This window comes from Cupressus sempervirens, chromosome 6, assembly GCF_028749045.1.
Source record: "Cupressus sempervirens isolate cs-2001-9-10 chromosome 6, ASM2874904v1, whole genome shotgun sequence".
In the NCBI taxonomy this organism is placed as follows: domain Eukaryota; kingdom Viridiplantae; phylum Streptophyta; class Pinopsida; order Cupressales; family Cupressaceae; genus Cupressus; species Cupressus sempervirens.
The window spans coordinates 234606046-234618845 of NC_143123.1; the positions used below are offsets into that span (position 1 = coordinate 234606046).

The following is a 12800-nucleotide window of genomic DNA, read 5'->3' on the forward strand; positions in this document are numbered from 1 at the left end:
CAAGAGGGTTGCCAAGTGGAGCACTTAACGCTTCTATCCTGTAGACCCATCCCCTTTAATGTGGCGCTAATCTTGCAACCACGGGGTGGAATGAGGGGTCGGCGGATTCAGCGAGTCCAATAACCCAATATAGCTATCTAAATCTATCACTAATAATCAAGCTTGCTAAATAAAAATCAATGGAGATTACAACCTAGTATCAATTATGCATGTGTTTGAAAAATAAAAGCATAAGCAAAACACACAAGCTAAACACATGAGAGGTTCATTTTAAAGTTCCAAATCAAAGTGTTATCAGCCAAAGAAGAATACCTGAAGTCCTCGCAACGCGCTTAGTAGATCTTACCTATTTTTAACAACTTTAGCACTTTTTTCCAATGAAATCATAACTTGCTGCTATGCTGTTCCAAAAAAATCAGAAAACATAGAAAAACCCAAAACAGTGAGCAGTTAACAGAAAAAAATCAGAAAAACACGAAAATCCCTGCAAAAAAAATACGAATAACCTAGTCAACATGATTAGACCTTTTTTTTTGCTATGATTTTGAACCCAAAAATAGAAATGAAAAGAAGAGACCCCTGGTAAAAACTAAAGAGCTTTCCAAAAATGTAAGAAATTCAAAAAAATTTCTTCATTTGTGCCCTAGGGACCCAATTTTTCAAAATAGGCCAGATTCATCAAATCGAGTTTTTGATCTTTAATACGGCCTCAAAATTCAAAACACAAAGAAAGAACCCCCATTAGAATTCAAAAAGCTTTCTGAAAATGTAAATTTTTCCAAAAAATACGCTGATTTGCGATCAGAAAAGGCTTTTTATGAAAAATAAAGAGAAATTCATAACTCGCGCAAATCATGTCAAAATGATCTAAAAATCGAACTGGGACATGTTGGGCACATAACCAACTCACAAAAAAAATTTCAGAACCAAACTCTAAGTGGTTTAAAAGATATGATTGAATCTTTAAACCAACTAGATTTTTTGCCTGCAAACCAATCTATATATGGGTTGGCCTTAAAACCAAAGTGAAAAATTTACAAGAGCACTTGATTAGATCCAATATGCTGCTGTAAAAAACCAGAGATGAAAAATAAAAGTAAATGGAGCTAGAAACTTGATTCAAGCCCCACGGTGGGCGCCAAAAATGTGTGCTAAAATGTTGTCACACTTCTATGAATCATTACATGTAAGAAAACTCAAGAATGAGCCCTCACAAATCGATCCATAGCTCTCTACTCATAGAGTGCAAGGGTTTGCAATGGAGGCCCTCAGTTTGACCTATTTTTGTGCCCATGCAAGTACACCATGAGATGAGAGATTCAAAGAGGAAAAGCAAGAATGCTAGTCTCCATGATCTTCAAATATGCATGAAAATAAGATCTATTCTATGAAATCAAAATCTAATCTATAAATGCAAGATCTAAGCTAAAAGCCCATGATGGGTGCAAGAGAGAAAGAGATAAGAAAATAGAAGTTCTCCACAAAAAGCTTTTGTATTCAAACTCCTTCAAAAATTGGCCTTCAAACCTGCAGCATAACGATAGCATAATCATGGGTCCCTAAAATGAGGAGAGGGCTCTCCCTTATAAAGGAAATTATGGAAGTGAGAGGCTTCTCACAACCAATATGGGATAATAGAGCTTGATCCATGTGAGACAAAATTCCACCAATGAGAAAAGAGGAGTGGTTGAGGAGAAAGTGGAAAGATAAATCCCACTTAGATCACTTTTTTTTAAGTGTAGAGAAATTAAATAAAAAGAATTTATTTTATTTCCTTTTTTCATCAAAAGAGATATTTAAGTGAGATTTTTATTTAATTAAAAGGAAGCAAGTTCTTTTTAATTAAATAGAAGATATTTAATTAAATTAAAAGAGAGGTTTTTCTCTTAATTAATTAAATGTGGATGAACTGTTTAATTAAAAGAGAGGTTTTCTTTTAATTAAATGGGGATTTTATTTTATTTAATTAAAAGAGAAGATTTTCTTTTAATTAAATAAGACTTGGAATAAGATGATCAATCTTAGAAATGAAATAAATCGAATTTGATCAAGGAAATTGATTTGAATTGATTTAATAAAATATTATAAACCATTGATTCAGAAAATTTGATAAATTGATAAATTGAATAATGGGGGCCCATAGTCTAGGCGACCATTTTTGGGTGCATACAGTGCCTTGCGTAAACTTTTTAACGCGATGAGTGACACTGGCACAATATGTCCTCTAGTATCGTGTGGGCTAGAGGGAGACTGGACCTTGTGACCTCAATCTTCATAATTGTAATATTAGCATTTAAAAAGTGAACAAATTTGAGCATATAAATTTAATTGTTAAACTTACCAACTTTATATATGTATTACACACAATATTTGTAAATTATAATATTTTGAATAAATTTACCAACTATCAAATGTATTTAGTTTTTCTTTTTAAAAGAGGGGTAAACGCTTTGACCTGGAGCTATGAACCAGTGAGGCCACAAACAGGGGACCTCATCCCCATGAGATTTGAACCTTGATGGCAAGGATAACAACGCAACAACTTAACCATCACAACATGCCACTATTGGCAAATGTATTTAGTTTTACAATTCTATGTATTTCTTTTAATTTTTTATATATATATTCTATAACTTTATATATAATTTTGTGTATATAATATATATGTATATATATTTATATATATACACACATATCCAAGTCCACATACCCAAGGGCTTATTTTTGCCTAACCCATGTCTGGATCCTCACACCCATACCTATACTAGCAACATAGGAAATAATAACTCAACATGCCCAAATGAGAGCCCCAATCCTTCATAGAAACACTTTTTTGTTTCCTTTTTGAAAACACTTTTTAGTTTATTTGTTATTTTCTAGGTTGTTTTCAAACTCCCAAAATAACTTTAAATAATAAAGGGACATTCATTAGACTAAATCACTTTATTAATTTATTAGTTTTTTAAACTCCAAATTGTGGTTTAATATACTTTTAAACCATTTTTCAGTTTTTAAAGTCACTTTTAATTATCCCATCATTTACAACTTCCTTTCTGTTTCCAATGAGCTATAATCCTGAGGCGCTTGATAAATATATTTAATTAAATGACATATTTAGTAAAATTAATTAAATACAGCTCAATAATACACCCAGTTAGGGACAATGGTCAAAATGCATCAAAATTGAAATGTGACTATGTAGGAGTAAACCTGATGATGAAAGATGATAAACGGATCTCATTGGTTGTATTAGTATAGAGAGACACTCCCTTTGAGAGTCTTGGAGCTTAATTTAGAAGATGAGAATAACAATTGAATGAATCATACGACTCGTCTAAACTCACTGAGCTCGTTGGCAACATCAAATTACCCATTTGAACAAGTTGATACAAACCTACAAAGTCAACGACAAGTGCACTATTAGGGAACCTGAAAATTGGAACCATTACATTTACCTTGTTGACATTCTCCCAACACAGAGCGATCTTTATATATTTTAATCAGTAATCACTTTTATCTGGAGCTTTGAACCAGTGGCGGCACAATCGGTCCCCATCCCCATGGTTATCACTATGCTAAGGTATGAACACCTCAATGATTTGTCTCGTATTGTAATCTTTGTTTGTATCTCTTGACCTTATTGCTCCAATGACCAGTCTCCTTATATCTCCCGACCCCTTATCTCTCTGAAATGTTCTCTCCTTATCTCTTCATGCCCTTATCTCTCTGTCTCCTTATCTTTCTAGCCATTCTTCTCCACCTGGACTCCTTGTCCTCCTCTTTACCCCATGAGTTTTTTGTTGCCTTATGTCTCCCTCATGTCCGATGGCAACAATCTTGCATCTGCCATCAATGGCATCAACACACCATGTCAATGGAAGTGACCGCATGGATCTATGCAGATACCAACTTCCTTTATGTCTCTCGTGGGGTGACATATCTACAAACTCAGAAGCTCCTTGCTTCATTTTTCATTTTTCATCAGTTGGTAGTGGCAACACAAATATTTGTGTGACTTGAAGAAGTCTCTACCCTCTATCAACAAGGCATGACTATCATCCCTTTGCAGTGTCATCCTCTCCTAATACAGAGATTTCAACCATTGTGCACTTACAGTATTTGTTAAATAGACCGTAGTGAGGCCACACTACTATTTAGTTCGATAGAGATAGTGGTAAATTCCACCTTTTTTTATCCAACATACTGCAAGTGCCTCAATTGGCCTCTTATTTGTGTTTTCTTCTCCTAATATCAAGCAAGGATAGGTTGCATCTCTTGTCTAGCCTCAAGTTCCACTGAATGACACAAATGCTCATCTTGATCAGAGATTTGTGGAAGGTGATATTCAAGGCAATTGATGTTCACTACATATAAAATCCACAATACCTGTAGGCTGGCATTCTTGGCTCAAAATAATGTTTGACATTCTTTTAAGCTTGATCTTTACTTGGGGATACTGTCTCTATTGGCAAGGTTGGTATCTTATTGTAAAGCATGACAAAACAGTAACACTCAAGCTACAATATAATTTATAAACCTTGGTTTTGAAATTTAAAAAAAAGAAAAGAAAAAAGGATTTGAACCCTAGAAGTGCTAGAACAAAACTAAAATGAAAGAAGACACTGCAAAACATCTAAATTAAAAGACAGAAAAAATAATCTCATGAGGTTCAAATCTGGTCAATTAATTTGTTGTTGATTGAAGATCGCTTCACGAGTTATTGTGAGTTTCTTGGCAGTTAACTCAATGACTATACACCAAGTTTTTGTAGCTTGCAAATAATTGCCATTTTTTCAGTTATATGGCCTGGACTTTGTTTTTAAGATATGCAGTATGACAAACCTGTAAATATTGCTTTGGGCTTCTGGGCTCGATAACGAATTTGTCAGCAAGTGTGCTTGAGATAATATCAGGTATCCTTCTCTAGGTCAACTGGAGTTTATGGTATTGGAGGGATTAAAATGTAAGACCTTTTTTAATTTTTACTTATCATCCTATTACATCAAGCTGCAGGCTCTTTTCACTGATCTTTTTCTTGTGTAAGGTGAATTAATTATGGCTCTAACGTGTTTTGTGAACATTTGTGAAACTCAAATGAATTTTAGTTTTAATTTTTAGTGTGTGATGTAAATGGTGTTTAAACTCTTCTTCTTTGAGTTGTCAAGTGTTTCTTAGTCATTTGTAAATGGTTTAAGGCAACGTTGAACTCACTGTCAAGGACAATTAAGGATCCTTTAAAGGATTTGGCAAGTTTTTGAAAGTATTATTAATTGAAGGTTTCCATGGGCAGTTTTAATTAGATTTTAAGTTTTGTGGGATGTGACATGGTTTTTTAGTCATCTCAAGATGACCTCCTTGAGAAATCATTACATTTATAACATTTTTGAATTTTATGCAGGTATCAATAGAACCTGGTTTATGTGAAGTGCTGAATTCTATTGCAATTAGAACCCCTCGTATCCCGCCTTCTCCACCAAATATAATCACGACGCTTGACCATTCTGAGCTGGAAGTTATACTACCAGCTGGAACAGTGGATCATTCTGTAGAGCCTATATGGACAGAGGTCTGTTTGTTTTCTGGTATTATTTTCATATAAAAAATTTGTTGATAATATGGTTCTTCAATTTTGGGTGTTGCTTTCTTAAACTCTCTGCAGTTTTTGTGTTGGGTGATTGTGCTTTTAAATCTTACAAATATAATATTACAATACATTTTCTTGTTATATTACCTGTCTGAGGGAGTTTTCTTTGTAGTTTAAGCAGGTGGTAAGTGGATCAGTTTCTATGGATAATATAGTTTGGCAGGTTATTTTTCTTGTTCTGCTCCTGCTATGTAGCTTTTGCCTTTTTCTAAGGTTTCTTGGCGTTGGTAGAGTGGAATTTGTCTAGTTTCAGGTGCTAAGTGGAGCATTTTTTACGAGTAAATTAGTTTAGTAGGCTACTTTTTTGGTGTGGCTCTTGTTTTTGTTCTGTAGCCCTTTTCTTTGTAATTTTTTCTTACATCTGTATTTATTTTTGTTAATATTTACAAAGTTTATATCAGATTTGTAGTATGACTTTTTTTGGTTCAGAATCTTATTGTTTAAACATGGATATGTTGCTGATTCAAAATTCAATGTTTAATCAGTCTGATTTACTGCAGGGCTTTATATGTATATGTACTGTTATAAAGATAAGAAATGCTTTTAATCACTGAACTTTAATTGTTATCCAGATCTTGCTTTGTATTTATTGATTTTGATACTTGCAATAATGAATTCATTTGATATAAATAATGTATGATAGGGTACATGGGTGAATGGGCATGTCTCTAATTAGAGATATGACCGTTCACTCTTATATCTTAACATGGATTAGTTATCAATAACAATTGCTAATACAGATCGGTTTACATAGCACTGATTCATTATTGTGTATAACTCACACATAGTATTTGCATGATCGATAATATCAAGATACCAAATAAGGATCGGCATTTCCAGTCAAGTTGATAATAATATGAGATAAACAATGATCCGCATATACAGCCATGCCAATAACCATATGAAATACATATGAACTTTTCTCAATGAAATATATATAAGTGCATCAGTTGTATGCAGAAAGCAATATCAGAATAACATTGAACTTATGTATTGAGAAATATGTATATATACATATCAATATGCAAGTCATATTGATATGATATATGCATACAGTTCATATATGTTACTCATAGTGTTTCTCTGACCAAAGCTACATACTTTAACAATTTGTACTTCTGTTGGCATTGATAAGTAGTATGCAAAACTTATATTTGCCTAATTTCCGCTTTCCGTGACTGCAGTTACCAAAGTGGCCAGAGACAATTGAAGGTGCACAAAAGAGATATTCAAATACATTTCAAGAACTGGCAGACAAGTTTCCACAGGAGAATGTTCTCTGTGTTACACATGGTATGTAACTTTTTTTTATATAAATGTTTGGCATTTACTTCCAAGTTACATTCCAGTGTTGCTCATGGTATTTAACTTGGAAATAAGTATATAGAATTGGATCATAATTTCGGTGCAGAAATTTGATTGCATGAACAGCATTCTTACTTCCAAGTTACATTCTGGTGTTGCTCATGGTATGTAACTTGGAAATTAAGTATATAGTATTAGGTCATAATTTTGGTGCAGAAATTTGATTGCATGAAAAGTATTCTTAATTTTTCACCCAGGCTTTGTTTTTGTATCAACCAATTTTGTAGTCGGAAGGTCTTCACAAAGGACTTGTTTCTACTTCCTCACAATTCAGATTTTCTTGAGAAGCAAAACATGCTTTAACTTCTTGTCACAAAATCACTTTAAACTTTTAGGGGCATATGGCTATAGTAGCAGTGTTTTTAATGGGGAGAATCTGATACAAAAGGTTTAGAACTAGTTGGGGTGATAGTGAAGCTGTTAAACACATGTAACTTAATTTTCCCTTTACAACTGGCTATGCCATATAATTAGAGTACCAAAAGGGCACCTAACATGAGAAAGTTCTTGTTTACATTAGGTCAACAGCTCACACTATTGAAAATAAGAACCACTTTTCCCTTAAAAGTGATTACTTTTACTTTCCAGTAATTTTAGTTAGAACTTAGTGCATTATAGTTAGTCACAGTTTTGCATCTATAACAAATGGTTTTCTTAACGAAAAACAAAGACAATTTAAATAAAGAATTTCCAACATTCATTGATAAATAACTGATTTCCTTTTCATATGAGTTTTAACAATTAACTGAAATAACCATAACCTTATCATTGATCATCTGAAAAATAACTAGTTTAACAGTTAATTGAAAATAACTGTATCCATGTTCATCTGTAATAACTAGATTAACGATTAATCAAACATAATTGTATTTATGATCAACTGAAATAACTAAATTAATGATCAACTGAAATTAACTGTATATATGATCAACTGAAAATTACTACATTAACAATCATTTGAAGACAGCTGAATTATCAATTATTTATCCTTTCTACATACAAGTAAGTAATGCATATAAAGAAAAGAAGGAAAAAACATACAAGTATCTTCCAGAGGATCTTTAGCTGGTTGTGCAAGCCTCGGCTTGGTGAGAGGAGAAGCATTGACATAGGCTTAACCTCTCAATCTCAGACTATACTTGTCCCCACACATTCTATTGAATTAGAAAGGTCCTCACTACCTCGGGATCAGGCTTGGGATGTTCTTAGTCCAGCCACCTGAGCATTCTGGTGTTTAGAATGTCCGCATAGTTATGAAACGGACATGCTTGCATAACTGATGCCGCTGACATCAAGTGATCATTAGATGACAATCATGCCTTTAAACTACCTTGGCCAAGGATTTCAGATGGGTTCATTGATTCGATCACCACTGCTCGACTTGACAACAAGTTTCATTACAGGGACGAGCATAAGCTATTAAGTACATTTCATTTAATTTATTCATGTTTGATTTCGTTTCTGCTTTCTTGCAGATTCATTCCACCTCTTCACCATTCATGGCTACATAGCCGATGATTCCCAAGTGTTTTTGGAAGATTATGAGCAATCCACTCTTTGCACCTCTTCACCAATTCATGGCTACATTGTCGGTGAATCCCAGGTGTCTGGAAAGTTATGAGCATTCTACTCTTGGCATAGTTTCTAAAAAGATTCATTGATTGTATATTTTATCATGAATTGTGACAAAATAAAACATGTTCTTGAGATCAGTATCATTCATCCAGGTTTTTATTGCACTTAGAAACTCTTCTTTAAGAGATACCATTCAACTCTTTTTATGATGATTTTGGAAACTATGAAAGAAAGTAAGAAATCATTATAAATGATAGGGATTATTCAGAAAGCTTAATAACGTGATCCTGGATAAGAAGGAAGTTCCCAAGCCTAGTTGATTGCTATAGAAATTGAGTTTAAGACATTGAAATGGTAACTCATGACCTGCTAAGAATTCGGTGTTGTCTGAAGAACTTGCAAATTGATCAGTTCCCTCCAGTTGCTTGAGATGTCACTTCAGTGCATAAGATCTCTGATTCTCAGCCATAATATTTGTACGGCACGGTGTAGAAAATGTACTGCTTGAACAAGGCTTTTAAAATGATATTTTAGGGAATTTGTCACAAAAGAAATATGGAATTGGGAATGATAAAGGCGGAAGAAGATGCTGGTAAGATGCAAGTTGCTGCATACAAGAGTTCGGGTGCGAATATATGTTATTCACCTACTACACACATGGCTCATATAAGGAGACTGATTGGGACTTCCTGGCTTCTGCAACCTTAAAGATTATTGTCAATTAATTTTGCTAAGTGTTAAATTGGTTACAATCAAAGGAGAGAGAAATACAAAGTTGGAAGAAAGAGTTGAAAAAAATTACAATTCAATTTATTGTTATAATATATATTTACATACGTTCATGTAAATATTTCAATGGGGTGACATCATTTTATTAAGTTATTATAATATAATGGTGAAATTTCATTTTTATATTTATATGTACGTATATACATATATATTATAATAATATGATGAAAAATCCCTTGAGGTATGTTTTATATTTTAATTAGATTATTTTATGTTTTCTTAGATTATTTTCTTAATAGCGCACGGCCCCCACAAATGTATCCCATGTTCAAGTTGTTGGGTCCTTACCAAAGAAGTTTAAGGTCATACCTACCAATCTTGATGACTGAATTAAGCGAGTATTTCATTTCGATGATCCCGTTTAGCAATGCTTCCCCCGCTTCGTCTTCTCTTACAATCACCCATGAAAACACTTCCGCCATAATAACAATTCTATAATTATTTCATATAAACATTTAAAAGACTTTAAATTATTAATCATAATTTCAAATCAAGCAACTACTAACATCAAATAACAGTTAATGGTTAACGACCATCTTCATTAACAATTAATACAACGTATTTAAATAACTACCTATTTCACATGATCATGAAAGAATAATCCATTAAATCCAACGGTTATGAGCAAGTTTAAAATTAGGTCAAAATTTTGGGATGTAATAGCATCGTTGCTGATGAAGTCCCAAATTTAAGGGAAGACTAGGTTGCGATGCATGTCCATATTCATCAATTACTGTGTACTGGAAGTTAGAGTTGTATGGTCATATTTTATCAATGAAGAGTTAGGCCCTTGGTCTTGTTCGTTGCAAAAACACTAACTTGGAAAATGTCCTTTTTATACCTAAGGATGGGCAAGGTAACCTTTCCAAATGCGAAGGGCATGAATTAGTCTCTCTCCATACTAAATCTATATTGGGGAAAAGAGTTTTCTTCATTTGCCTCCCACGCAAATGAATAACTAGGGGAGAGGACCCAGTACTTGAGCACGTTCCAATGGTTGTGATAGGAGTTGTTAACTTAACACCCACACTTGTTGATTTAATAACTAACACTTTTGACAAGATTGTACCAATAGTTGTGACTTTAAAGTTGTTTTTGCTGATGATGACTACCCATAATTGAATGAAAAGTGTCCCTTTCCCCAAAAAAACAACCATTAGTGTGATGCCACATCAGCTGCACAAGTATGGGGGTCTCCAATGCACTATGATTGGTCTCACTTTTTTTTGGGTTGTTTTAGACACCTTGGCAAAAAACATGCTGATGTGGCATCATATTTGATGATGTGTGTCTGAAACCTTAGTTATAAGCAGGGGACTTGCCAAGTAAGCTACTATCAAAAAATGGGAGTGATTTGAAACGTCCACATAGGATTTTAAGAAGCGCAAAGTTGGGTGTTCAACTACTAGGTCCTCTCCCCTAGATCATGCTTTGTCAAGCCAAAGAAGAGAAAGAGAGGGCTGCTGTAAACTAATCAATTAATATATTTATAGGGTTGCTAACCCTCTAGGAGTTAGTAACTTCCCAATAAAATGACAGTTAATTCAAAGGGCAGTTTGTTGTCACCAAAATCAAATCAAACTGCATATTTAACTTTTCAGACAAGTGGGGAATCAATAACTAATCAGCTCTTAACCTCCATCCTTCAATAAGAATTTTTTGAAAAGCTTTTAATAATTTTAGCTCTCTTATGCAAGAATTTCACAACCTTAATACAAATCTTGGAATAGGGAGAGGCTTCAATCCATCTTGCAATCCAAGAGGAAGGAGGAAAACCATTCTTTAAAAATCATCTAAGTGCTCCTATTTTATTAGTGTTTTTAACCTCAATCTTGAAGATGAAATTCTACCTCCTCAATCTTGAAGATGAAATTCTATCTCCTCAATCTTGAAAATGGAATTTAAGTTTTTATTTGATCTTCTATGTTTCCAACTTATTACACCTTCCCATTAACTATGGATAAAGAAACAATATAAATTTAATTCCATTGCCTGCAAGCTAGCTATCTTGGTCACATGCTTTGAAACTGATATCAGCTATCACCTATTTATACCTACCCATGCCTAGATCTGGGTCTGGTTCATGCCTGCTCTGGATCTGTAATGTCTCTTTTTTTCTTGAGTGAACATTCAGCAGCGATTTCTAGCTTATTTCATTGTCGTAGGCTAGGGTGCGGAATTATAAGGGAATAAATTAATTATTTCACAGTTGTTCCAACAAAATTATATTGTAAGGATCATTACATTTAAATAATATAATTAAAGTCACTTGAGTGAAAAATTAAATAAATATTATAAAGTTGCTATAAATATTTTTAAAGTGAAGTGAAAAATAAATGAAGTCCTTTAAGTCACTTTAATTATATAAAGTTTCTTCAAGAAGCTTCAAAGGAGGTTAAATTAGATAAATCTAGAAGATCCATCCAAACCTTTACAAAGAGATGAGAGCAAGTCATTTGGACATCTTGGTTTTGAGAAGAGCTTGTTTTGCAGGTCCAGCACGCCCTAGGAGGAAAATCCTTAGTTATTTGGACGAGAATGCAGCTCAACCCTTGATGATTTCTGAGTTTATTGTTTGAAGATTGGGATACCTAAAAAGGAGTTTGTGATTTAAGATTGGAGTTTTCTTCAGCATCTAATGCCAAATCGAAGAGGGGTTATTTCTTGTTTAATAATGTTGCCTGGGACATTATTTTGTGATACAGATAATAATTTCCCTTGATATTAATATTTTGTAGCTACAAGGGAAAGTAGATTTCTAGATTTCCAAAATCCATAGATTAAATTGTAAATCATTTCTGGTTCTGATTGTGTCAGTATTTTTGCATCAATGTTTCAGATCATACGCCATGATCCATCATCAAGATGATACAAATGATTTATGATCTTGATGATGGATCACAGAGTGAACTGAAATGTTGATGTAAAAATATTGACACAATCAAACACAGAAATGTTTTACAAATGATTTTGTAGCTTGGTGTGAAGGACACCTGCAGACAAGTTGTGCATTCCCAACCAAACTGTGTGATTTTTATATTATTTTCAGTTAGTGCTGATGACCTTGAATGCCATTTATGAGAAGAATAAATAGCTGGGTGTATTAGTCTCTTATTCTGAGTGTTTGACTTTCAAAATCAGTTGTCTGCATAACCATATTATATCAGACGTCAGGGTTCATTTGCTGGCCAAAATGTAGTTTAGCAGAACATGGGAATGACTGTTAGATCACTGGAATGCTAACCAGTGCTGTTCTCGGGGCCCTAAAATCCAACATCAGTATTCTGCAATGGGTGGGTTGCTAGGAGCGTGATCACTGAAATTCTGGAATTCAATACCAATTCATGGTCTTCAATTTATTAGCCAAATTAGATCTGAAATATAAATGGTTGCCAGGCTGATTCCTCTGCTGTAAATATTGATATTA

General features: G+C 33.7%; 1 protein-coding gene across 1 annotated transcript in view; it reads left to right on the forward strand.

Annotated features, from left to right (window-relative positions):
• The window catches only part of LOC149552113 (uncharacterized), a 51488-nt gene that overhangs the window by 15807 nt on the left and 22881 nt on the right, over nucleotides 1-12800 (forward strand). Inside the window, exons 2-3 of the mRNA XM_089787587.1 lie at nucleotides 5399-5566; nucleotides 6829-6937. Of these exons, the coding sequence (XP_089643713.1) occupies nucleotides 5399-5566; nucleotides 6829-6937 (277 nt within the window). The remainder of the gene's footprint in view (nucleotides 1-5398; nucleotides 5567-6828; nucleotides 6938-12800) is intronic.